The sequence below is a fragment of the Plectropomus leopardus genome, chromosome 9 (assembly GCF_026936395.1).
Source record: "Plectropomus leopardus strain MGB_pleo_1.0 chromosome 9, ASM2693639v1, whole genome shotgun sequence".
Taxonomy (NCBI): Eukaryota; Metazoa; Chordata; class Actinopteri; order Perciformes; family Serranidae; genus Plectropomus; species Plectropomus leopardus.
In genome coordinates this window covers 19535918-19562536 of record NC_142184.1, presented here as the reverse complement: position 1 = coordinate 19562536, position 26619 = coordinate 19535918, and the positions used below count along the sequence as shown (strand labels likewise).

General features: G+C 39.1%; 2 protein-coding genes and 1 long non-coding RNA gene across 4 annotated transcripts in view; 1 reads left to right on the top strand and 2 right to left on the bottom strand.

Annotated features, from left to right (window-relative positions):
- Nucleotides 1-11903, bottom strand: part of LOC121946721 (low-density lipoprotein receptor-related protein 1) — a 108797-nt gene extending 96894 nt beyond the window's left edge. The window contains exon 1 of the mRNA XM_042491442.2: nt 11313-11903. Coding sequence (XP_042347376.2) covers nt 11313-11385 — 73 coding nt within the window. The 5' untranslated portion in view covers nt 11386-11903. The remainder of the gene's footprint in view (nt 1-11312) is intronic.
- Nucleotides 11904-21812: 9909 nt separating this feature from the next.
- LOC121947304 (RNA-binding motif, single-stranded-interacting protein 2-like) overlaps nt 21813-26619 on the top strand; it is a 30114-nt gene continuing 25307 nt past the window's right edge. The window contains exon 1 of one of the 2 annotated variants that reach the window (XM_042492290.2): nt 21813-22225. In XM_042492290.2, coding sequence (XP_042348224.1) covers nt 22154-22225 — 72 coding nt within the window. In that variant the 5' untranslated portion in view covers nt 21813-22153. Of the gene's footprint in view, nt 22226-23845; nt 23995-26619 lie in introns of those variants that run through there. The other variant, XM_088082159.1, reaches the window with a different exon arrangement.
- LOC148188729 (uncharacterized) lies at nt 23416-23913 on the bottom strand. Its single transcript, XR_015777509.1, has 3 exons — nt 23834-23913; nt 23620-23733; nt 23416-23504 (listed from the first exon to the last, which is right to left on the bottom strand). It is a non-coding gene; the product is annotated as an uncharacterized LOC148188729 (long non-coding RNA).

Here is a 26619-nt window from a genome sequence, read left to right as displayed (position 1 = left end):
TTGTTCTATTATTACTTCAAGTATTCCTTTAATTTGTTTTTTGGGTTTTTTTGCATCTGTCTGCATGGAAATAATTCTTGTATGTGCCTTGTGAACTCATATGGGCTGAGCATCATGATGTAAAATAGGTATCACAGTAACTTTTAATGACATGTTTTAATAAATACAGATATATCAGAATTATGTGACCCAAGTTGCTGCAACATGTCAAAAAGCTACATAGAAAAAGCTCTTGGAAACAAAATATTCACAACAGAGGCTTGAGAGTTTTGCTCACAGGGGCAATTTTTTTCTCTACATTTTTTACATCATAATTTTAATCTTGGTCACATTTATTCAAACACCCTTCATTGAAATGTTTCTCAAATATAAGACACAATAGATAAAAGCAAAATAAGTCCCTTTAAAGAGCTGAAACCAGCGAATTTGGTCGTTTTAGGTGCTTTGAGGGGAGAATAAAGGGCTACACATGATTGTGTAAGAAAAGCTGAACTGACTTACAAGCTCCTCCACTGTCTTGTCACTAAAACATTCACTGAACAAATGTTTTAATCCTGAGTCTACGCACACACTGCGCTATAAATCACTGAGTTGCGTCCTAGTATGTGGACGCTCTGACTTCAGTTGGCTGACTTGGTTTGATTTTTAGCATACTGTCAGTTGTGCGGAGCACACATTGTATTTCCTTATGCAGGGCCACTGGAGCTCTGTGCTGTCTAAACAGTGCACACTGAATTGCCCCTCAGCACTGAGCATGGCAAAAAGCATTAAACACAAGCGAATGAGCAAATGCATGAACATACACAGAGCTGGGCTCCTATAGAAACTCCCCTCCTGAGTGCCTAAAAAAAGAATAAAGTTTCACGGCCATATTTTCATTTGCAAGAAGAAATTCAAGGCGTTGTTTCGCTTTTATGTAATCCAAAAACTTTGTTAAACAAACGCAAAAGGCCAAAAGCAACTCTGTGGGTTGGAACAGGATGGGATGGTGAGTAAATGGTGTTGTGGCACCAATTCAGCAGCCAAGTGATGGAGGCCTCCAGACACCATCACCAGCTGGGACACAACACTGACCCACTTCCCCCCGCTCCGATCTGTCTCTCTCAATATGGCCATCCCTGCTCTACAAATCAACTCCAGATCCATGCAGCACATTCCGGCACCTTCTAATTGATCTCATGTGTGTAGCTCTGCCTCAAAAAGACAATTTGTTACAGATGAACGGCTGGATTCAAAGAAAGCAAACGGCTTTGCTTTTGAATTCAAGGGACAATTGCTTGTTGCTTGTTTCTCTTTGCTGCAAGACAGGCTCAGAAACAGAGGACTGACTTCATGCTGCACATTAGGCTGACCTTATACCAAACTACATTTCAGGCGGGTCCACTGTCACAGACATATTTCCAATGTTCAAGAAATGATGAGAGTTTTTACCTAAGTTGGTGCTGGTGATGATCTCAATCGTTTGGTGTAAAGTGGTCGTAAAACTCCGTCCAAGCTGTCAATTTCAATTCAATAGTCTTTATGGCAGGACATTTAACATCTTAATTCAGTCTTTTTCTTGTTTTGCCTGTCTGACAAAATCCAACTTGTTTGGTATTATCATAAGTTTTTAGTCTTGGCTCAGGCAAATAGTGAAGAATATAATAATGCTCTCTCGAGCACCAAACAAGGACTGGGTGGCAGTAAAGATGGAATGGTCTGTGGAGAGGCACAAGAACGTGAACAAATCTTGGATTTCTTGTGGAGTTTTGGAGTGAACTAGAGTCTGTGTTTAATTCAGCTTGTGTCTGATTCACCAACCAGCTCTTATTTTAGAGAGAAGTCTTAATTTCACCTATCATTACCACAATCTCCTCCCACTAAAATGGTTCAGCTAACCAACAGAGGCTAGAAACAAGTTGAGGCAACAAAATCTAAAATGTAAAGTTTGTACACAAAAACAGTTTCTTTATGGATCATATTGATGCCAAACTGACTAGAATACTGTAAACATATGACACAGTTCATATTTTATTTGTAGAATTATGTATTTTTGCAGACACATAAGAAGTTGTTAATACATCATATTGGGGAGTTTGGCATAATGTTTTCCACCAGGTGCAAGTTGGGAAATAATACCAAAAGGAATCTAGCTGTAGTCTTGCAAATAGTGGCCCTTAAAGTTCCCCAGTCTTTGCAAAATCCTAGGGCCCTGACACACCAAGCCCACAGTTGGCCGATGGTAAGTGTCGGGCCATCAGTGAGCATCGGTCACCCTAGTCGTTGCAGTCATTGGCCCTTGTCAGCTTTTTTTCAGTCAACTCAGCATGGTGAATTGATGCTGAAGGCGGCCGATTGGTTGTAGAGCTCAGCGCATAAGTAGTGAAACGGAAGTTAGGAAAGTAAACAAACGGCTAAGGTCTAAAGGAGATCAAAACAAACTTTTTATGAGGTAAGATTATTTTTCTTGAGCCTTTAAGCCCTTTAGCAGAAACATTTCCTGGTGGTTTGTGTTTTTGTTCACTGGCACACTCTTCAGTATTGGATTGTTTTGTTAATGTGCGAACTGGCCAACTATAGTGACGATGGTCTTCCAGTTTCCTTTTTTGAATGACAGTTACAGACGACCACTGTCTGTTGATATGAAGCGCTATTTCCACTTGTGCATATATGCTGGTTGGCCATGGGTTGTAGTCTTTGCAGTGCGTTCGTGTGTAACTTTCTGGCCGAGACACAGACGACATGAGGTGATGCAACAATTGGCTCTTGTCACAGCTAGTTCTTTGCTGTCTGTTTTGCGTGTCTAAGCCTTTATAGTGTGTGACTATAAACTCACATTGTCTTTAGAAGTGAGAGGGTGTCAGACTTCAGTCTTTCAAAAGCCTTTTCAATGTCTTCCACTGTATGGTAGACATAATTTTAAAGTTCTATGATTATGATTATCATTCAAATACACACAGACTCAGCTAGAACTACACCAAACAAATTGATACGTGAAATTGACTTTTGTTTCAAAAGCATGCCTCTAACACCAAGAATAACCCTGTATTCAACCAACCCAAACCCCTTGTGGATAATTTCCAGGCTGAGCAATAGAGCATGGATTCCATTAAATGCTGTTAAAAGATAACAGTCCGAATGGGAATGTGAAATGACTTGAATGAACGAGTAAATAAATGGGTCTCTGGGTACAATGGCAGCAACACAAGAAAGTAGAAATAAAACCAGAGCTGCTTCTCATCACCCATCACTTCTCCCTTCCATGGTCCTCCATTGTGGAACTCAGAAGTGTTTAAGGGAGAGAAAAAAATCAACCCGACACAGTATGTAATTAGACCCCTTCGGTCAAGTTTGAAGTGATTTCTCTGAGCTCAGTTTAGCAGGATTTCAAAGCAAAAATCCATGCATTATAAATAACAATTAAAACCAAACAAGGACCACGGGGGAGAGAACACGGGCAGAGGGAAGTCGTTATTTTGAATGTTATGCTGTATTAATTATTCACATGGAAGACAGACTATTTCTGAGCTAAAGTCGGAGCAGTTTAGATGAAAAATTTGGAATAGTATGGTATAAGAGGGTAAAAAAGATAAACACTGATGTAAAGCCCTGCCCTGGACATTGCCGCAGCCATTGAATGAACTTCTTCAATGGCCACACTGTGCAGTGCCCATCAAGTGGAATCAACCACTTAGCTTTGTGTCAAGCCACAGCCGAGCACTTTAGCCAGCTCACAGTGCACATTCAATGACCACAGGCTATTCAAGTTCTAATCCACAATAGCTATTTTCAAAGAGGTTGAACATGCATAAACAGCAGAGGGCTGAGTTTGAGTTAGTGCGCCATCGCACAACAAAAGGGTGCTGCTTTGACCTCGGAGGTAACATGATGAGGCTCTGCAGGACGTCACAGGCCAGAGCAGTAAAAGGCAACGCAGTAAAAGACATACACTGAGTGAGTGTGATTGATGGGCATAAAGATAATCGTAAATAGGCTTCATGGTGCCTTCGACACCCGCTGTGTAGTCTCAGCATAGCACCGCTCTGTGCACTCATAGAGGAATAGTCAAACCATATTCAGCTGTTATGAAAACAGAATATGTGAGCTAAAAAATGAAGGCCGGACCACATAAATTGAAGCATTCACTGAGAGGACTGCAAATCCTGCTTTGCCCCTGTCCTCTGAAGCTACCAAGAAAAAAACATCCAAGGCTACAGGAATAAGGTACAAATACAGGATGTTATTAAACAAGGATTTTCCCTCAGATGAAGGATAAAATGTTTCTATGATTTAATAAAAGTCGATCTCTATGAATCCCAGATTAGATTCACTCTAAAGGAGGCAGGAGGGACGAATGTTCCTGGCTCATAATTGCTGGGAATGACTCATAAACACTATGACAAATAAGCTGTCATCCACTTCACATCTTAACAAATGACCTCTGTGCAACAGTGAGATCCTAAAACTTGACTGGGCAATAAAAAAAGAGTCTCAACTTAACATGAATGAACCTTAGATTTCTGAAAATGCAGCATGTACTTTAATGCAAGCATGAGTGATTTAATTCACACAAGGTATGATAGTCCTACAAATAATAACAATGGACTGGAAAGTCAACTTGCAGTGGTAACTTCACTTTTACATAGAAGCTGTGGACCTTGACAAGCACAGTTAAAATCTAAGACTACAAACACCGTTCAATCCTGATAGTATTTTCGAGAACCACAGAGCACATCCAAATGGTAACTGCCACACACAGTTGAGTTTTGAGGTGATAACAGAACCAGAAAAGAAAATATATACTCCACAAGTTACAGACAGCTATTAATAATGTTTTTTTAAACTAAAGTAAATGTGTTTTTTCATATTCAAATATAAACATGTGAGTTGAGAGTTGACTTCTAACAAGTAAAACTAGTGCTCATTAGATTTGCCTGCAGCGTCTTCAAGTGTTTTTGTCAGTCACATCAACATGGAAAACTTGTCTGCCAGTAACACTATTTATTAGATGACAAACACCTCAGTAAGGAGAGATTTAACAAGTTGTTTGTTTACAGTTTTTGAGAAGGTCATCATAACTTCTGACTGATATGACTGACAGTCCAATAGTACAGGCATAATAGATTACAATGCACCAGAAATGCAGCAAAAAATGTCTGTTATTTTAAATAACATGGCATTATGTTATTTTATTAACATACTTAATGTTTTCTTAAAATCATTTTAATGATTTACTTGCAGCTTTTGATAATTATGGTAATAGGTATGATATTGATGTAAGAAATATCATCTGTTGCTTTTTATGTAATGTATTTTACACTAATTTAAGAAAAACTGTACCCATAGGTCTTATGAAAAACTTAAAAAAGACAAAAAAAAACAACAATTTTTTAGTATGGGGGCCAGAATAAACCATGTGAAAATACCTGGGGGGCAAGCTGCTTCTTGAACATTTCAACAAGACAAAAAAAAAAGATCACACAAAAAGGACACAAACACAACTGTTTCTTCTTTAAATGAAAAAGTATTCAACTTTTTTTTTTATCATAGCCATGTCTGCTATGTTGCAGGAAATATCTAGTGTTGGAAATTTTTGTTAGCTTCTTTACATCTGTTTATGAAAGCCTGTTAGTTTCGCCTGCCCAGGTTATATCAGTTCGAGGGCCAATTGGTCAACGGGCCAGACTTTGGACATAACTACATTATGCTTTTAAGAGACGCATTCAGTTTATATCATGATGCTGCATGTTCAGTGCATGTTGTAACGTGCCAACATTGTTTGGACTGTTGATTTTACCCCTTAAGATACAAACACTACATACTACTTTGCATATGTGTGTGCGTAAGTGTGTGTGTGTGTCTGTGCTTGTGTGTGTGGGTGTGATAGTTTGAACTGCTGTGCTGAAGTAATCTAACAGACAAGATGACAATGACATAGTGAGATATCAAATTTAATGTACTGCAGTTACAGAGAGGTTTATAAAATTGGCTACATGGGGGTGAACCTCGCGCTTACCAGGTAGATAGTGTGCTCCATATCGGCCGAGGCCTTCGCAGCAGCCCAGGTTTGATTCTGACCTTTGGCCCTTTGCTACATGTTAACCCTATCCTCATTCTCACCTTTCCTGTCTTTCTTCAGCTACACAATCATCAAAGGCATAAAAAGAACCAAAATAATCTTGATAAAACATTGACGAGGTGTTTACCAGACCCCTGTGAGATGCACTAGCCTTTGAAGCCCATTTCACATAGTGGCTGAACCTTGTAATTACAACTTGAAGGTCTGTCACCTGATGCCATGTGGCCCAAAATGACTTTTCGCCTACTTTTACAGTGGGAAAGAGTCTGCAGAGTCCTCTTTCACAAAAGCCTTTTCGTTTTTTTAATATATCAATACATATTGTCATACAACACATTTTCTGGACAATCAACTGAGAAGGTCCCTGTTTTGTGGCTGTAAATGGTAATGCAATACTATTAGAATATACAGAATTTTTGCCCATCTTTTCTTATTTTCCTATGTCCATGATCTCAATATGTTTACACTGTATTTGTAATGCAATGGTGTATATGTTTTAGTATTTATGCCCTTTAAAATGCATGTTTTATTTAAAATGTGTGTTCAGCTAAAGTAATTCTGACACTATTGTGTCGATATCTTTGCAACAACAGAGATAGCACAAATGTTTGTTTCTTATACAACCACAAACCAGTGACTGAGAGCCGTGGTTGTGGCTTTGATAGAAGTAAACAGCTTTGACACATTGCAGCAGTCCATGAAATTGGAATCTTATCTCCATATATCAGATTCTCCCCTCTGACCAGGTGTGAGAGCAACCAAGGGGCCCTGTGATCAAATCTATTCTCCAGTCGATTGCAAAGCAGGCGTCGTCGGCATCATCTGAAGTGCACATGAGCGTGACCCGGTAAGCAAGCGGGACAAAGAGCAACAGCTGAAAGTGTCCAAAAGTGCACTGTTAATGATGTTGAAGTAAAACAGGAGTCACAAAGCCAAAATTCTCACAGCTGTGCCAGGTGTCAGGCAAACGTTGCAACCCTCTGCAACATTTGAACTACTCTCGTGTGTTCCCGCTTTGTGTGCGTTGTATCCCTACCTATAGATGTGTTATGTTCATGTTTAAAAAAAAATACTCATTTCTAAGAGGCAATATAATATCTGACATGAAAGGAGGCAGTAATGCATAGCAGGCTGATTATATCACCAACAAAAACCCAATGAATGTTACAGAGCTGCATTAACACACACCCACACGCCCTATTTTGTTAAAGAAGCCGATGCGTTTCTTTTTTGGGTCTTAGGAGCTAAACAGGGTAAACAGTGATGTAGCCCGCAGAAAACACCAATTACAGTACACCCCTGCAATTCACAATCAACAAACACTCTTTCATCTGCGGTCTCACGCCTTGGAGAGCAACACTGAAGACATTTATGTTAATCTGGTTTTACCTTCTGGTCACAGATGATTGTAATGCAGCACAGGAAGTAGAAGGACAAAAAGGGGGATTTTTTCTGCAGCTACGGTCAAGAATCCCACCGCCTGCTATTATCATTTTACAAATATTTTCACTAGGTCAAGACCAAAATGCAAAACACCTGCACACAAGCTTTACATTAAATCTCACTCAGCAGCCAAAGAATGTGCTCAAAACTGGACATTTTGGCTGCGTTTCAATCCACATATTTTCTGCTTCTTTCATCCTATGTTTCTCTGTGAGAAGACTTTGAATGGCAGAGAGTAACGACGGGGATTATCTGTGTTACCTGATAAGAGTGCATCAACACACAGCCTCAGGTGTACATGGTTACAATAACCACTCCCCAGTGACCTCCACTTGGAGGAGCTGAAGAGAGCAATCCAAGTACTATTAGCTGTTGAATTTGTATGAGGGATGCTGAATTTTTCCAGCAGATGTTTGCAGTGACAGTTCTGAAGAAAAGGTAAAGCCAGGTCCCATTAAAAAGGTCAGGCAAACAGAGTGTAGTCTCCTCAGGAATTCAACCTCTTTAGCCTCTGACCCACATTTACACTTTAAACCAACGGGATTCTTCTGCCTCTACATGTAAGCTCAGTGGTCGTTAAGTTATCAAACATGGACGTTTGATGGTATCATTTTAAACAATGAATAATATGAAAGGTTTCATTTAACATAGGACCATTTTCCTGCAAAACTACAAATAAATCAATAATTAAATACTATTTTCTTAGCAAAATCTTAAAATGAGAGCTAGAGTAGTAAAGCATTACATTTACTTTAAAAGAATACTTCACCCACAAAATCAGCATTTGTGAATCAATAAGTCATGCAATATTACCTTGAATTCGTGAAGAAATTTTTGTTGTTCTGTTGTTTTTGTTGCTGTTGTTTTTTTTTGTGAAAATGCATGTGTTTGTGAAGTACTGAACATACAACTGGATAAATGAGAACTGGATTATACTACATGAGTTTTGTGAGAGTCAGGAAACATGTTTTGATAGAGTTTTGCTGTTGTTAAATGTGGTCCCCAATCAATCAATAAATGTATATGTTCTGTGTTTTCCATGAAGGCATACCATAAAAACAACCTTTTCTTCACTATTTAAAGGTAACATGGCGTGACTAATTGATATACAAATGGTCATTTTGTGGGTGAAGTATTCCTTTAATGTCAACTAGAGCTGAAATAATTACTTGACTGATTGTTTAGACATCAATCACAAACTATTTTGATAACCGATTAGGGTTGCCACTAACACCCGTTTACATTATCAATTAGCTGTGGAGGGCTGCACAATTATCAACATATTATGGAAATCGTAGTATTGCCAAGTACCACTACATGCATATAACGGGACCTGCATTTTTTGAAGAAGGCAAAATTCGTCACAGCATACCATTATAAATAAAGCACTGCGGTGCAAAAAAGATGTCCTGGTCTACAAATCATACTGCAGATGTAAGTGAACATGCTTGTTTATGGACACCAGCAAAATCACATCAGCATCATTTTTATATTTTTTCAGCAAAAATCAAATGGAAAAATATCCATTCCTTCTAAAATTGCAACTCATATTGCAATCAAAATATCTGTCAAAATATGATTAATTTTCTGCATATTGTGTTGCCATATGTCCAATATTTTAAAAATTATTTGTTTGTACTGTGAAATGTCAGAAAATAGTGACAATGCCTATTTCAACATCCTGAATTCCTAGTGTTGTATCCAAAATGATGTACAACAAACATCACAGACAACAAAAAAAAACAGCAAACCTAACACCTAAATTTGTTAGTTGTGTCCCAAATCATAAATTAAGAGTAAACATCAATTCAAATTGGGTTCATGTTTCTTCATCTTCCCTCATATAATCGTGGATTCACAAGGCTCAGCGTATTGTGCCTCACTGAACTGGATTTTGACAGTCTATCAAGGATGACACCTTAAAGTGCCACCATAATAAACTCTAATCAACACTGAAGATCAATAACAAACAAAAGGGGTCTCTGCAATGTTTAACTCTTAACTGCAGCTTTTTGACCTTCCTCTAACTAATCCTTCTCCATTTGTAAAGTCATGCTGTAGCCCAGTGGTGATCCAGACAAATCCAGTCCAAGTGGCCTGGGGGCTTATATCCACTCACTTGACCATTTCTAACCTTTTGGACCAACACTGCTTCAACGGGATGCCGATAAATCAACTGTTACTAATGACATAACACACAGATATCATTCTCATCCCTGACTCCTGGTGATGTAACAAAGTGTCAGTTTCAGAGAGCATCCCTGACTGATTCTTGAAGTTTATTTCACATCACCCGCCCTCACCCCGAGCTCTTCAGCTGGTCCCTTCACCCCTCCACCCCCCCACCACAGCAGTCACATCTCAGTTGGATTAATGGTCTCCCTGTGTCCAGATGTTACATACTGATGGAGGAGGTGGGTGGAGCTTGCCCACTCCTGTAACCTCAGCTATGGCTTTCACTCTGAACTGCCTCCATCTAAATCTAATGAAACTTACGTAAGATCTCCCAACATACAGAAGGGCTGGAGCTATTTTTGTAGAGACATTAAGAGTAGCAGCTGGCTTCAGCGGCAAAATTAAGGTTTTAATGAGTTGCTTTTCCTTTGGGCATCAAAGTAAACATGGCCTAAAAGAGTGAAATGAATTATCAGACTATTATCAGACAAATATTTATCCATATAAACAGCTGTCAGCTCTGAGCTGAGTACTGCTGTATGACTTTGTCCCTGTTCAACAACAGCCAAATATCAAAAGACTACAGAGAATGACAATATTTAGGTTCAATGTTGCATGTTCTTTCTAAGTAAAACTAATTCATAATACTAATCATATAAGTGCAAAGCTTAATATTGATTGTGGCAAAATGCATCTGTAAAAAAACAAATGCATGTACTTTTTTTGCACCTTCAGGTTTCCCTTCAAGAAAGCAAAAGCTCAACAGGTCTGCAATGCATTGTCACATGAGCAATGGTGCATTTAATATCTCATTATCACTATCGGGGATTCGGGAGTATTAAGGAGCTCCAGGGACGTAACGGGATAACTATTCATCCTACTATCACACAATACCTGGCTGTCACTAATAAGTTGTGATTCCCAGGCTGCTACCGACGCTACACGTCGGGACAAGCCGCGCCATTAAGATTACACCTTTTACGAGCAGACACAACTGTTGTTTTCATGTGCGAAGAGTAACTGAAAACAAACATGAAAGCTTATCTGACCGATGGCTCCCACGGGTTTGATATGAAACCTGCTGCTTCATTTTTTGTGAATAAAAAACAGCACGTTTGGTTTGAATGGTAGCTATCAGCTGTAGCCTCACACAGATTAGACATGAGGAATTGTGTTTTTCTTGAATAAAAACGCAGAGAGGATATAGCCATTTTGTCGCAGTCAGTCAGAAATGATGTCGTTTTGTGGAAATGGGTCGTTCATGCAAGTGTTTGTCTTATACCTGCTGGATATACCAACAGTGAATAACCTCACTGTCTGCCATCCTTGCAGGCAGGCCCATTCTGTCTGCTCAGACAGGAGCAGTGCTGAGGAAAAAACGCAGACTGATTTTACGCCAAAATAACCAACGCGCTGCTTATTTGTGCGGTACTTTCTGTGATTAAAGGCTTTCCTAATTATCGATCTCTTCCTCTGCTGTGGGCACACTATATTATTGTGATCCCTATTTGCGGTGTTGTCTCCAACTCTGCTGAACATAGGCCCTGTGCACAGATGCTTTGCATGAGGAGGAGAAAAAAAAGTGGTCATGCTTTCTCGAGTATCACAATGCAAAATATCACAACAGGCTTCTTACCTACGGTTGCACCGTTAGGAGATATGATCTCCAAGCAGAGTATAAATCCCAAGTAGAACAACCTCATCGCCATCTCCTGAGCAATGCTCGGTGGCACTGCTGTTAGAAAGGAATAGAGGAAAAGTTGGCCGGATTTCTCAAACCGAACAACCCGATCGACCACCTCATCCGAACCCCTTCAATGGTCCGGGGTGCAATTGTCCGTTCAGTTGCACCCTTCAGCCCCTCAGCACGGCGGCCGCTTCAGACGGGCTTCAGCAATAAAAGGAGACTTGCTACAGCCCGGCGAGGCTATAGGCAATGCAGCAGCACAGTCATGTATATTTCTAATTGATTATCGGCATTCAAACATGATGCACTGTGTAACCTCTGTCTCTCTGTGCTTTGCTGGGGTCCCTTGTTTCACCACACCATGCCACCAGAATCGTCCACACGTCCAGACTCACTGCAGCCGCCGGGCTCCGCTCAGCTCATTCCGTGCCAAACTAAAAAGAAAAATTAAAAAGTAAAAGCGTTTTTTCCCCTCGGAGCGCCAATGCCTCCCTGTGCTTGTGGTCGCATGAGTGGATGGTGAATCTCAAGCTCCAGCACTGTTGGACGAGTCCGTGACGTAAGCTCGGCTCCTCAAAAAATGGTATAACTGAGCGGCGAGCGGCGTCTGCGCATGCCCTAACACACCTCCTTTTCTCCTATTTCATGCGCTTTTTCATCAGCCGTGGAGGTGGAGGAGAGAGGGGCGGCACAGCCTGCAACTGGCGCTCTGGGATCAGCCATGTTGGCTCACTATTTCTACAGAATACTGATTTTTTATGTCGTTACAAAATTAACTGATGATGAGTTAGTGATCATCTTGCAAAGTCAGTTAAGCACCAGAAACACTGACATGCTGCTTACAGAGTTATTGAAAATAATGTCTGTGAGTGTTTTCTTAACATCAACTATTATTTCATGAGTCTGCAAATTCTTTTGTTTTTACTATTAATCATATAGTTGAGGAATCCAAAATATAAATTCAAAATTGTGATAGCTGTATAGAAATTACCATTTAAAGTCACATTTTCCAACAGAGGCCTGAAATATTTTTTTGACATTCAAGCCACAAATCAAAGATACATATTTTTCCTCTTACATGTAGAGCTGTTTCTCAGTCTAGATTGTTTTGGTGTGAGTCGCAGAGTGTTGGAGATATCGGCCATAGAGATGTCTGCCTTCTCTCCAACATAATGAAACGAGATGGCTCTCAGCTTGTGGTGCTCAAAAAGATACATTTGTAAAAACTAAATAACAAATTCTCTTTCCACAAATCATGACGTGGTTACTAAAAAATAATCCACAGACCTTGTTGTAAGCAGTTTCATGTAGAAGCTTTTTTTTATCCACCGAATTACACTTTCCAATGATATCACTGAGCAGAAGGAAACACCTCACATCTCCTGTGTCTTGGCCAAAAAGTTGCACATCAACACAGTGCAAAGACTACAACCAACAGCCAACCAGCATGTTTGTTCTGCACCTGTGTGAGATGAAATAACTCTCCATACTAGCAGGCAGAAGTAATCTGTAATTGTCATTCAGAAAGGACAACCATAAGACCATCATGATGCTGGTTGGCCAGTTATCTAGCACATAACCCACATAATCTAATGATGAAAAAACTGGTGGCTTGGTGTGTCAGGGCCTTAACGTTAGAGCTAAGCCAAAGGATGTTGATATTGTTTACGCCTCGCATGATCACAAGCATGAGCCTCTCATCCATGAGTAGATGCATGGTGAAACAGTTGGCATGTGTACTTCTGTAGAAATGAAATAGTTCCTACATGAAACTGCTCACAACAAGGTCTTTGGATTATCTTGAGTAACTAGGTCATGATTTCTGGAAAGAGACAGTCGTTGAGTTTTGTATTGTTTTTTGGGTTTTGTTTTGTTTTGTTTTTTTGGCTTTGTGCACCACAAGCTGAGTGCCATTTAGTTTTATTATACTGGAGAGAAGGCAGAAATGTTTTTGTTTACGTTTGGGGAGTTAAATGAACCTTTACAGTTAAATGTTTCCATTCTATTGACTTTGTCTGCTCTTATGCTCACATATTCAAAGCTGCACCTGTAGGTCAAAGTCTAGATAGAAAAGCACAAAATGAGAGGGTTCATTGAGAGATAGATGTGTGTGGAGGACTTTCAACCTCTGCAATTCTTCACTAAATCATGCCCCCTGGTGGTAAATGAAAATGGGACATGGGTATGATAGGTATGAAATAGATATAGGCACATTTGTGGATAAGCATGTATAGTATGACAGTAGTCTGTCCAGCCAAGTTATGGTGATTATTCACAGAACAAATATGAGTTTAAAATTTCTATCTAATAAATATCTAGATATCCAAAATATATATATATATCTGTCTGTCTGTCTGTCTGTCCATCCATATATCCAAACATAGTCTGATAGATATGAAATGCGTTACATTTTTGAAATTTCTTGTTGTCAAATCTAATGACAAAAAAAACCCTAAATCAATCTGGCCTTCAGATAAAGACTCCATCTACAGCATATCCCTCTATCTTTTTAACAAGTATCTTAAATTAAGGCAATAAATATTCCAATGAGGGGGATTTTTAAAGTTTGTAAGGGGTTGCCTTATCGATTTATTACACAATATTTTGAGTATGTAAACAAATAAACTATACAGAACTAGATCTGGATATAAAAAAAACAATTAGCATCAAATATGAATGAGCTGACGAAGAAAACTGGCACTTACCAGACAATATTGGTGGCCTATAAAATTTTAACAGATTTTGGCATCTTCAATCAAAATCAAAGATTTGTCGTTTAATATATTCCACAAGGCAAGCACAGACTTTATGATGTAACTATTTACAGTTTTGAACAAATAGTGTGTAATTTTTGTGAAATTATTCTTTAGAGATGTGATTAGGTAGACTCATAAACCATCTCAACCTGCAGGTGGCACTGAATACTTACATTATAGAAAGATATGTAGACTGTAACTCATTTCACTAACAAATATAATCCGACCTTTTAGTGCAATGTTTGGTCAATTTTACATGGCACATCCTCTGAGAGAGCTCTGATCAATGAGTCATTTGGTTATAAAGAGAACACGAGCAGATCTCTGCCTCCGCCGCAGCCGTTTTGTAACTGAAATGTTTGTAAATTACTCTTTTTGCAAGACTGTGGCGTTATGCAATGTGTGCCTCTTTTTCCCACCGGCATTTAATCGTGGGTACTAAAAACAACCGGTGCGTATTTCACACAAACTGACAGTAACCTCGATGCCACTGGTGTTAAGAATAAACGTGCCTTTCAGGGCTTTTCAGTGTACAGATGTTTACTCGGAGCCTGAATCACAGGAGAGAATGTGAAGTATGTCGAGAATCTGTGAAAAACATGCCTGAGGTGTCTGGATATCTGTTGAATCCAAACATATTTTCACTCCAAGCATCAAAACAGAATATAAACACATAGAAAGTAACAGGGAAAAGATTATGTTGAAAGTTTTTATCTTTTTGCAACCAAGCTTTAAATTGTGTGTTTCATTAATGCTCCATTTCAGCGTGAAGCTACTTTTTTGTCCTTTTTTTTTACGTTAGCAAATTTGTTGACTTTTTATTTACATTGCTGTCTCCCCTGTTTGTCCACACAATAAATAAACATGATCGCTGGTGTCACCTCAACCTGAGAATGCCCCCTTTGTGGGAGGAGGGTTGAGCATTGTCATCCAGGAGAGACAGACGCCAGCATGCTGTGTGGGAGACAGCTTGAAAGAGTGCCAGCATAAACACTCCCAGACCACATGTTCTCCCAGGGCAGAGGGGCTGGCCTCTCTCCAGGCACATCTGCACACAATCCCTCAGCTTTTAGCAAGCCAGCCAAGGAGACAGAGCGGGGCAAAGGAGGGAAAGAGAAGAGTTCCCAGACAGGGAGAACCTGCTTCTTCTGTGACGGTGGTGTCAATGATGAGAGTGATGACATCTGAGAGACAAAACTAAAAGCCGCATGCAGAGGGAGGATCACAAGGATCCCCTGTAAACATACTAAATAAAAAATTCTGTGTGTGGAGGCTGACCACCAGCTTTGCAACTGTACGTCTGTATCACACCACTCGACTCACATGCCAAGGTCTGTTTGGCTACAATCATTACCCAACCTGCCCATATCCTTGAGAAGATGGATTGCTGCATTAAATCAAGCCCCTGACTCTCTCACAGCCTCCACACTCTGCATCTGTGTTGCACTGCATGCATGAAAAACGCCATGCCTGTGATTTTTTAGCAAATTTTACAGAAAAAATAACCATTCCTGCACGTATTATGCATAAATGTGACTATAATGTACTCTCATCTGTCTCTGACATCTCCCCTAACAGTTTCTCGAGGTCAATTTGCTAGTAAAGTGTGCCTTTGTGCATGTTTTCACAGAGAGGTAATTACTGAGCAAGCTATGCTGACAACACCTGAGGAATGCGGAGCATGCACCAGCAGCCTGTGTTCTCCAACCCCCCCATTACTCACCCCCCCCCACCCCCCACCCCCCACCCCATCTGTAACCCTCCCCCACACAACCCACTATCCCAGAGTCCCAGAGTCCCAGTCCAACACAAAGTTCAGCCTGACATTTTCACAAGAGATTTAGATTTGAAGATAACGCAGGTGTTATTTTATGTAATATTTTGGTTGCCCCACCAGGAAACATTCTTCAACTCTAGATTATTCTAGATTAAACTGCTGGATCAACAACATTCTTTAGCAGCAATCCTTTACAGTTTTTTTTTCAATCTGTTCTTGGAAGAAACCCTATCCAAAAAATCCACAGCTCCCAAAAGACCCCAGTATTCCCGTTAGTGGTGAAATCACAGTGTGTGTTGGCTGAGTCACTCCCCAAACTGTCCTTGAGCTCAGTGGAACTCGCAGCCCATCTGGCTTAACACTTGCACACACATATCAAAACATTGCATAGATTGAAATGGGGTGAACAACTCTGGGTGACCTAATTGTGGTCTGAAAACGGTCCAGTTGAAAAAGCGTCAATATCTGGATGGAGGGAATTATGGCGATGCAGAATAATGTTATTTTCATGAAAATGAAATCGATGCATCAAGTTTTGACATTGTGTGAATGTAACATGTGTGAGAGACAGAGACATAGAGCTACAGAGAGAGAGAGAGAGATTATGAATTCAGCTGAGCCTCTCCGTCTGTCTGACTAGACCGCCATGATGAAATCAGGATGAAATCCCTCGTGCATCTAGATCAACATAAGTATACAGGCCTGTCCTCTGTCTTTCAGTGCTGCTAAAACTGTGTGGATGTAGATGTAATATGCAAATGCCATGGCTTGAAAAAACACACTGTATGGCTGAATGAACAAATGCATATGTTTTCTGCACACTTGAGGGCTAATCAGTCAGGGTACGCAAGACGAGACAAAAGGGTCAGGGGATTTAGTTGCCAAGCAACTTCTGTTGGTAAAAACACTTTTTTTATTCTTATGATGATAGACGTCTAGAGGCACAATAACTGGACAAAAAAAGGCAGAGGGATGCCAGATCATTGCTGACTTAGTTTGGCTGTTGTCTTATTTATCATCTACAGTAAATTGTGAATTTGGATAATATCCAAAAATATAAACACATGGAAATCTGAGCGCTTTGGGTAGCTGAATGGTTACAGCTCATGCGACATAACCACAACGTCCCCCTGTTTGATTCCAGTCTTTAATGCATGTAATCATTTATATTTTTATTCTTCCTTCATGTTAATTGTTTTGCACCAAAACACCAAGTCAAATTCCTAGTATATGTAAATGTACTTGGCAATAAAACTGGATTCTGATTCTGATGTCATCAAACCCTTCTCTCTCCCCCTATCTCCTGTCTGCCTCTTCTCTCTGAACGCCCCACCCACCTAAACATTGAAAGTAGTAGAGGTGCAGTCAATCCTTCCAGTGTTAATGTTATAATATTAACTATGGCAGATTATAAGTCACACCTGACAGCATGTCAGAATCCTCCACATTTAATAAAGTTTATACAGGAAACAGTCCATTCTGATAGATTTGTACCTGACAGTATGACCTACTTCCCATTTGACTACATTTATACAGGCATAGTATATATGTACAGTATAGTATAGTATAGTATAGTATAGTATAGTATAGTACAGTATGTAGTAAGGTATAGTAGTAGTCAATTCCTTAAGCCAAGAAAGCAAAAGTAATTATAAGTCAATCTGATCATGTTCTGTCAAGTGTATTCACTTTAATGCCTTCAGGCCGGCGCTACAAAGCACCCCTTACAAAAACAAATCGCTACTCGGTACTTGTGCAACCACACACACACGCATGTGTGTGTATATATATTTATACACATATACACGCATCTTGTTATACTTATTCAGCATGTTGTCGAGAATACTCCCTTATTTTGAGTTCTCAAGGCTGGCAAGTACGCATGGAGTATAATACAAGCTGTGTCCACTGTAAAGGGACAGTTCATCCCAAAATCAAAAATAAATATTTTCCTCTTTTACCTGTAGTGCTATTTATCAGTCTACATTGTGTTGGTGTCAGTCACCAAGTGTATGTGATATCCATCGTACAGATGTCTGCCTTCTCTCCAGTTTATTGGAACTAGATGGCACTTGGCTCGTTGTGGTCAAAGTATCACAAAAAAAATAATAATAATTTGAAATAGTCGACAGCAATGTCTCTCTCCATAAATCATCACCCAGTTACTCAAGATGATCCACAGACTTGTGAGCAGTTTCATGTCCGAAGTATTTTACTTCTACTGACCTACACCTGACAGCTCAATCACTGCACAGAAAGAAGCATGCATCTGCTCATGAGAGGCTCGTGACAATGTGAGATGTGATCATTAGTGGCATCTCCATCGGCTGAGCTGTAACGTTAGCTAGCTCAGTGGCTCTAAGTGAGCTAGCAGTAGATGCATCCTTTCTTCTGTTTGGCGATACAGTTGGCCGGTTTAGTTCGGTAGAAAGAAAGAAGTTCCCACAGGAAAATCTTCACAACAATGTCTGAGGATTATATTAAGTAAATGGGTCGTCTCTTGAAAGAAAAATTGCTGCTGACATTTTCAACTTTTTTTTTTGTTTGTTTGTTTTTTTGGGCACTTAGAGCACCCCAAGCCGAGTGCCATCTAGTTCAATTGTTTGACAGAAGGCAGACATCTCTACAGCTGGTATCGCCAACACTCTGCTACACCAAAACAATCTAGACCGATAGATAACGCTACAGGTAAGACGAAGAATATGTATTTTTGATTTTGAGGTGAACTGTCCCTTTATTCACTAGTGTCACAAGCAAAAAAAATATCATATAAAATATAAAGTGTATTTCCAGGAAAGGATTACTTTCAGGTTTTCAAGGACAATACACTGTCCTTATATACCTTTCCCTAACTCATATCACTTTGATCGCAAACCTGACTGGTTAATTTTACTCCAAAAGTCACGTAATGTGACAAACTTAGGAGACGTAATTTCATTTGTGTCTTATTATCCTGTTAGCACGGCAAAGACAGAATGTATTCATATTGCACTACTGGTACTATGAGGTTTTCCTCTGTGATTTACCATTGAACAACTGCAACTGCATTTAATTCATTTTTTATTTTCAGGCAGTAATCTATCTCATAGCGCTTCCTTGTTACTCAGTAGATAATATACAACCAGCCTTGAAGAGCTGCTGCTAACTATGAATGAATGTCATTTGTTTAGTGTGCTGTGATGGTCAGCATGCTGTTTCAAAGCTTTTCTACCCTGAGGAGATAAGTGTCATCTGCAACCAGGTTATTTTTCATATTATTTTTAAATTTGTTTTACCTTTAAAATACAAATATTTTAATGGCAAATATATCAACTTGAATTAAAATTAACAAAGATTGTCCAGATAAGACAATAAGGATGTGGAAGGAAAAGTGGGACTGATTAAGGAGGGCCCCAATGGGAGGGAGGTCCTCAAAAAGCCTGGAATGAAAAGTTTTGTTTTGTTTTCTATATTTATTAAATTATAATTGGCTGGATAGATCGGTTGATTTCCTTTCCAAGAATGCGAAGTCGGGGTTCCAAAAAAGAAAAGAAAGGGTAAGAAAGTATATTGAGAGAAAATGGCTTTTGACTGACTTCTTTCAAAAGAAAGGTGAGAACAGCTAACACCGTTTCAGAATGGTTTAGCTAATATCAGCAGTTGTTCAGATTGAATAGAGTCAGACAAGGACTTTAGCTTGCAGCATACTTGCATTGTATAAATGAATCTGTATCATAACAGAAACTGCTTATGCATAGGAATTTGGCGCTCCTGTTCCGCACCTCATCTTAGTTAATTTAAGGTGTCACCAAGATTGCACCAGCTCAAACTAAAAGGGCTTCAGTCACTATTTGTGTGTATGCCTCAGAGATCATTGCTCCAAAATAAGTTACACAACAGAAAGCCCATATTCCACTTAGAAGTTTGACTCTGAATTGCCATTACGTCAAACACTGGCTGAAAATGCCCTGAAATATTGGTAAAGGTACATTCAATAACATTGATGAAAACAAGGTAAATAGTTCATTTACACTTCATAAGGGTATGTTCATAAGGGTACCTTCTGCATATAGTTTTCCCTGTTTATAGAGAAAACTACATTTACTATGAACACAGTTTCCAAGATAGTTTAGCTGACTCAGTTAACTGTTTTAAGTTTTAATTGTCCAATAAAAAGTAAAATACAGAAATTGAAGAGGAAAATTCCACCTCAGGACAAAAAGTAAGAATTTCTGTTACAGTTATTTCAGGTCACAGTGAGTCATGTCTACTTCCTACTCAGGAAATAGCAGTGGGCTATTCCTTTTCACTTCTGGTGTATAATGCCTCTTGACCTGAAGCTCATTTGGCCAGACACTAAAAACAGCTGTTAAAAAATATTGACTGAAAGCAGCAACAGGCTTGCTTCTGCATGAAGTATCACAATCACAATTCCCATGCCTGACTGGTGTTGTTAAAATACTGAATTATCCACATTCATCGATTCTGCATGTTTGAAATGGTTTGAATACTAATTTTTCACAGCATTAATACTCCAGTACTAGGTGTGCTTTCTGTCTCTCTCATATTGTTTATGTTTATTAGTCATTCAGCTGTTTTTCTAAACAAGAAACAAAAAGTTGTTGTTACCATTTAGCAGCCCTGTTATATTTATCTTACATCAAAAAAGTAAATTGTATTCCCTAAGTGTCAATTTTCCTCATAGTGTCCAAAATGGTATAGAACAGGTGTCTTCAATGTTTTCCAGGCCTAAAAACCCCTTAGCTGAAAGAGAGGCAGAACAGGGACCTCTTACTACATATGTTTTATAAAATTCAGTTGCATATTAAACTGGGCCTACAAAAGTGTCTAGTTTGGCCTAAAGTGCCATGTATAAACACACCCTTTTATGGTGCATACAGTACTGGGCCATTAAAATGATAAATATTTACAACTTATATATTTATACATCACATGTGTTTCAGAGATGGACAGTATTTCAGAGTGTTTTACTAAAACAGTTACAAAACGATCTATTACGGCTCACAAGAATGTCCATACACTTGAGATAATAACACAGATAATTGGCAAATATGTTTCAATAGTTCATTAACTAAGTAGTTCACCTCACTGTTATGAATAGGTGCTGCACAGTGATTTAGAGTAAGTTAGCCAAAATGATTACACAAGGATTCATGGGTAACAGTTAGCTCATCATTAATGTTGTGTACTGTAAATTAAAGGTTTTATGTTTTTTTCTGAATAAGTCAATTTATCTTTGCTAATAATATGTTCAACTTATGATCATTTATACTTTTCATGCATATTTTATATAGTGGGAAAAAAACAGAAATTAAAACTTACCGTATATTAAAATACCAGCATTTCTAAATGCATTTTGCTTTACACTTACTTACTGCTGCTCCTATTAATTTTTTTATTTTTTTTATTTTATGCATTTCATACACTATAAACTTAGCCTTATTTTATTATTATTATCTCAGTGGGTTTTATTTTCCATCTTATTTTTTGCATTCTGTGCATTCAATTTTTAACTAATTTTCATCTTATTTTTACTGGTCTTAAGTTGGTTTTATCCATGTGAAGATGTATTCTATGTATTCTTTCTGATCTTCTCTTATTTTTACATGTGGGTTTTATTATGTCTTCTTTGTCATTTTATGTGAAGCACTTGGTGCATGCAATTTCTTTGTTGTAAAGCACATTGGGCTGCATTTCTTGTATGGGAGGTGCTTTACAAATAAAGTTTATTATTATTATTATTATTATTATTATTATTATTATAAGTAGTAGTAGTAGTAGTAGTAGTAGTAATAGTAGTATGACCCCCTAAGGTTCAAGGACCCCTTGATGAAGACCCAGATTGTAAAAAATCTATATTTTTCAAAGCCGTCTATTGTATCAAAGTTAGGAACACCAGTATTGTGACGCCTGACAAACTCGAACATCTGCTTTTCTGCATTTCCACAATTCCTAGCCTCTGCAAGGTTAAGAATGATATCTTGCACAGTGGAATTTTATATTTCTAGCAAAATATCTTTGCATTTATCTCCTTTTACATCATTTAGTAACTGAGGAGGAGGTTTGTGGGAAAGAGATAAAGTGAGATATCACACACACGAGCATACAGCCAGTGTAGTGTGTGAGTGTAGAGCCCATCAGAGTGCTGGGAAGAGCGACTCCAATCACTACCGCTGTTCCTGGCTCAATTTCCCTGCTGGCTGACGTCAGCTGACTGCCTCGGCTCTCCGCTCCTCCGGACACAGCGCCGTGTAAAAATGCTGCTCTCTGTGCCGCCAAGGACAGGATTCAACCCGTACAACGGCTACACCGGCAAAAACATCAAGAAGGTAAATAACAGCACCTACAGTCTTTAACTTCTGCCCTCGCTCTTCCTGTTCACAGAGATTAATTTGTCGATGCGGTGTTGTTCGAGCTCTTCAGTTAAAAGCTGCTCGGCTGTTTAAGCTGCAGTGTCCTTGAAAGTGGATCACAGGCGACGTTTAAAGTCTCATACTTGCTGTTGCAAACCTTTGCCGTCGGCTTTTTGATGTTGTTGTTACATTGTTACAAACTAACACGGGGTCCGTTACATTGTTGCCTGTAGATTACCTACTACAACAGTTTGCTTTCGGTTTTTTTCTCCCCGACGCGGTCGCTGTTCTCTTCCTCTACCGAGCCTGCACTGTGAAGAGCTTATAAATGTGCTGTAGATGCTCGTTAGGCTGTGATCGAGCTAATGAAGGCTAATTATAATCCACTTCAAAGTGAATTCGTGAGGGGTGAATCAACTGCGTGATGTTTAGTTAACGTTTTCATTGAATTAAAGTTAGCAAAGTTTTTTTTTTCCTCTTTTACGCACCGATATGCCCCACCCCTTCAGTCCTCCTAATGATGACTGAGTGGGTTTTACATGGCACTGTGGAAAAGAGGAAAGTTACAGAGCTCATTGAATAATGGACATGTCTTATATGTGGTTGCTTGGGATGTGCACTTATAGAGCAATGGCAACAGAGCTGAAGCCATATATAAGGTATAATATTGATTAGTTTGTCTTCTCATATGAATAATTCATGGGGTGACATTGTTATCTATTTTCAACCTCCTCTTCCTGTGCAGACTGTATAGATTTTTCATGTTTTAAATTCTGCAACTTGCAGAAACAACAGGATTACACGGGTCTGTTTTCTGCAACAGTGTATATGACTTAGTAATGTCAGGGGTTTGGGGTATCCTGAGTGCACATTTTTGAAGAAATTGTGAAATTAATTTCTTGCCAATAAGTGTCTTAAGTCAATGCCTGGCTTTCAACATTTCTTGAAGAACGTGAGCACAGAGCTGAAATCAAATACCTCCCTCCTTCCCTGTGTTATTCCCTTCCCTGCCTCGCGGCTGGCTGGAATTCAGATTGCTCAGATTAATGACCTGGAATTCCTGGAATCCTGGATTCAGACAATGTGCTCATTTCGAGAGGGGCTCTGCAAACTCAAACCTTTTCCTTGAAAGAAGACATGCACAAACTCTTCTTTTTTTTTTTTACCCATTTTGTATTGTTAGAGCGCCAAAATCACACAGGGGGAAGACTTGTAAATCCACTGTCAAGTGGTAACCCCTGGTCTGTGTCTTTTACTACGGGAAAAAGGGCGGAGAAAAGAAAAGGATTAAGAGATTTCCCCCCCTTTCCTCTGCTTTCGATTAACTCCCCCTCGTCTTTTTTTCTTTCTCCCCTGTGAGTTTTACATACCTTGATTCCTTGTCTGTCAGTGGTTCAGTTCACATGGAGAAGCGAGCCTGAACATTCCTCCTCACTGATGAATCCCTGGTCCTTACTCTCTGCTCTCTTCAGGTTGCTTGATACCTGTTGAAAACAGACTTTTTAAACCGTCACTGATTTTTCTGGTGTTGTTTTTACTGAAATTGGACTGACTCAGGAGAAGGAAAACAAAGAGAAATCTCACCTTTAAGCCACGGGACGCCACGGATTATCATCACTTTTCCTAATTGGTTTTTCCCATCTTGCACGATTTTTCTTGCAGCTGCAGAAACATCATAAACAGATTTCTTCTGTTACACTATGATCTTTTCCACGGTACCTTTTAAAGTTTCTTTAGCCAAGCAGGTAGGACCCTACATTTCAAATATTTCTCTCTCATCTAACAATATTTTATGAATTCTTAAGCATGTACTTGTTGCCTAGTGTGAATAATAACTTGACAGTTAACTTGTGCATTATTGAAATGCTACTGTAGGTTATTGGAAAGTAACATTATGTTGACAAATGCATTTCAATTTGAAACTAATTCAAATAATTAATGTGTTTGACACTTTTCAAAATGAATAATTATTTTTTGCTAGAGTTTTGTAAGCCACTATATGCCTAGAAGGATTATTAAATGAAATAACTAAATGGCCTTTTGCCATTTTAAAGATTGCTTTAAAGACATCCTTATTATCACTTGCACAAAAAGGTTTGTGTTGCCAGAGAGATGCAGCATCCAAGCGTCACACAATTAAGACTCATATCTCTGCTATTGCTTCAGAGTTGCAGGCGTACATCCCGCCTCACTTGGCACTCATTGTTCTTTCACGGATGAAAAAGTCCTTGAGTCACCTGTGCTCCCTACAGGTATCACCTCTGCTCCCTCCGACTGTAATCACCTCATCAGTCTTCAGCTGCTGCCGTGAGCACACTCCCTTTCTCAGCATCACGCTGTTGGCCATTTGAAGTACTTATGGTTTGAGCACAACTTTAATAATAATACTACAAAGAAGTGATTTATCTCACTGCAACTATAACGGCACACTCTGTGATTGTAACTGGGATGTGAGGAGGACTGTATATTTTTTCAGCTTCTCTGTACGCAGAGAAATAGTAACAGTAGTAGTATTAGAGCTGCTGATGTAACTGAGCATCAATTATTCATAGGCAGGACATGATTAATTTGTTATTACACACTGTAAAAATAAATACATCTTGTTTTGGGTTTTTTTTTTGGCATTTATCGTTTCAATTGTAAAAATGTGTATGCTGTATGTGCACAGGAGGATTTCCTGTATTTATCAGTTCCCACAGAGCTGTGATGCCACCAGGAATGTAGCTCAATTTTACGCTGACAGCTTGAACTCTCTTAAACTAAGACATGTCCCCCACAACCCCTGTCCACTTGAAGGAGACAAACACAAATACTTGTGTGTTGCAGAGGAATGTAAAGAATGAGGAGATGTCACTGTGATGATGCATGTAAGGAACTGTGTAAAAAAGATGATTCAGGCAGCTGAGGACTGAGGAGTCACAAGTGCGAAGGAAATCAGTGGCATGTCTGGAGGTCAGGTTTTGGGCACAGACTTAACTGAGCCAATATGACACTTTACAAGCTGAGAAAATCATGCTCAACTCTTGTCATACTTTTTCCTCTTTCTATCTGTGTTTGTGTTCTTCTGAATGCATTTTTGCCTGTGTTTGGCATTACCTTACATGGGTGGCAAAACACCTGGAGCTGGGGCAGATGGGGAGTAGGTGTGGATCTGACTCACTGCCATCTTTTTCTCAGAAGGAGCCTAGCAGAGCGGCCTTAATGAGACACTACCTTCTGACTTGAGAGCACATGAGAGGGATTAGTGTTTTCCGCTAACAAGCTCAGATCCTAATTAGACAGGCCTCACTAGCCAGGCTTGGGCCCGGACTCGGTCTCCCGTCAGATCCTATCTCCCCAGGCCTCTGCAGGTGCATCCCTCCTGATAGTCTGTGCGGGCCGCCTACAGTGAAGGCAAGGGAAAGCACAGGAAGAGGCTGTGATTGTGGAAAAATAAACAGCGTACTATTGATGCTTAAGAAGAGAGGGAGATTAGAGAAGAGCACCGAGATGAATGGGCTCTGTGAGTCACTGTGATTTTCTCAGCTTGACTGAAAAGACAGGGAGTAAAATCTGAACGCTGATTCTTAGAGAGTTTGGAAAACATATGGCAGCTGGATAGCGTGGATACAATAAAGCTTGAAAAAGAATCAATGGCGTTACTACTCATGTTAGTAGAGTCTGAAAGATGTCACAGTATTAATCATATATACAGCTTATAGGTGAGAAGTGATAAAGCACACATTTGACAGGTAAACATTGCTTTGTATAAGGGGAGTATTGATGTTTCACACATAGATGCTATTTTAAGTATTAAAAGGAAAAATGCCACATTTGCTCTGATAGACATACTTTGTATTAAAAGTACATCTTATACATTTTTAAACCACATGTAAATAATAATAATAATAATAATAATCAATAGTTTACCAGGATTTTGGAAAAAAAGAGGGAAAATGCAACAATATATTTATTAAATGTTTTCCATATGATTTTTTCACACTATAAATGTGTGTACATCTGTGATTTTCAACTTGTCATGAGTACATAGATACCAAATGCTGGATTTAGCTCCTTGTAGTTATTGAGATAGAGCAATTTTCTAAGTCTTCCTAATGGGACTATTCTTTTTTTTCCTAAATATAAATATAAACATAAATATAAGGGGAAAACAGTAGTTTCAGGTGCCCAAAGACAAAGGATAGTATGATAGAAGAAAAATGGCTGTATCTCAAAAACCGTTAGACTGATTTTTAAAATCAGGTTTCCCACACATTTTTATTGATACATTTCAAAACGTTTGCATGACTTTTCAAGGACCCATAATAAAATATAAAGACCATTCACTATGTGTGACATGGACAGAACTGTATAGTAAACTTACCTCCAAA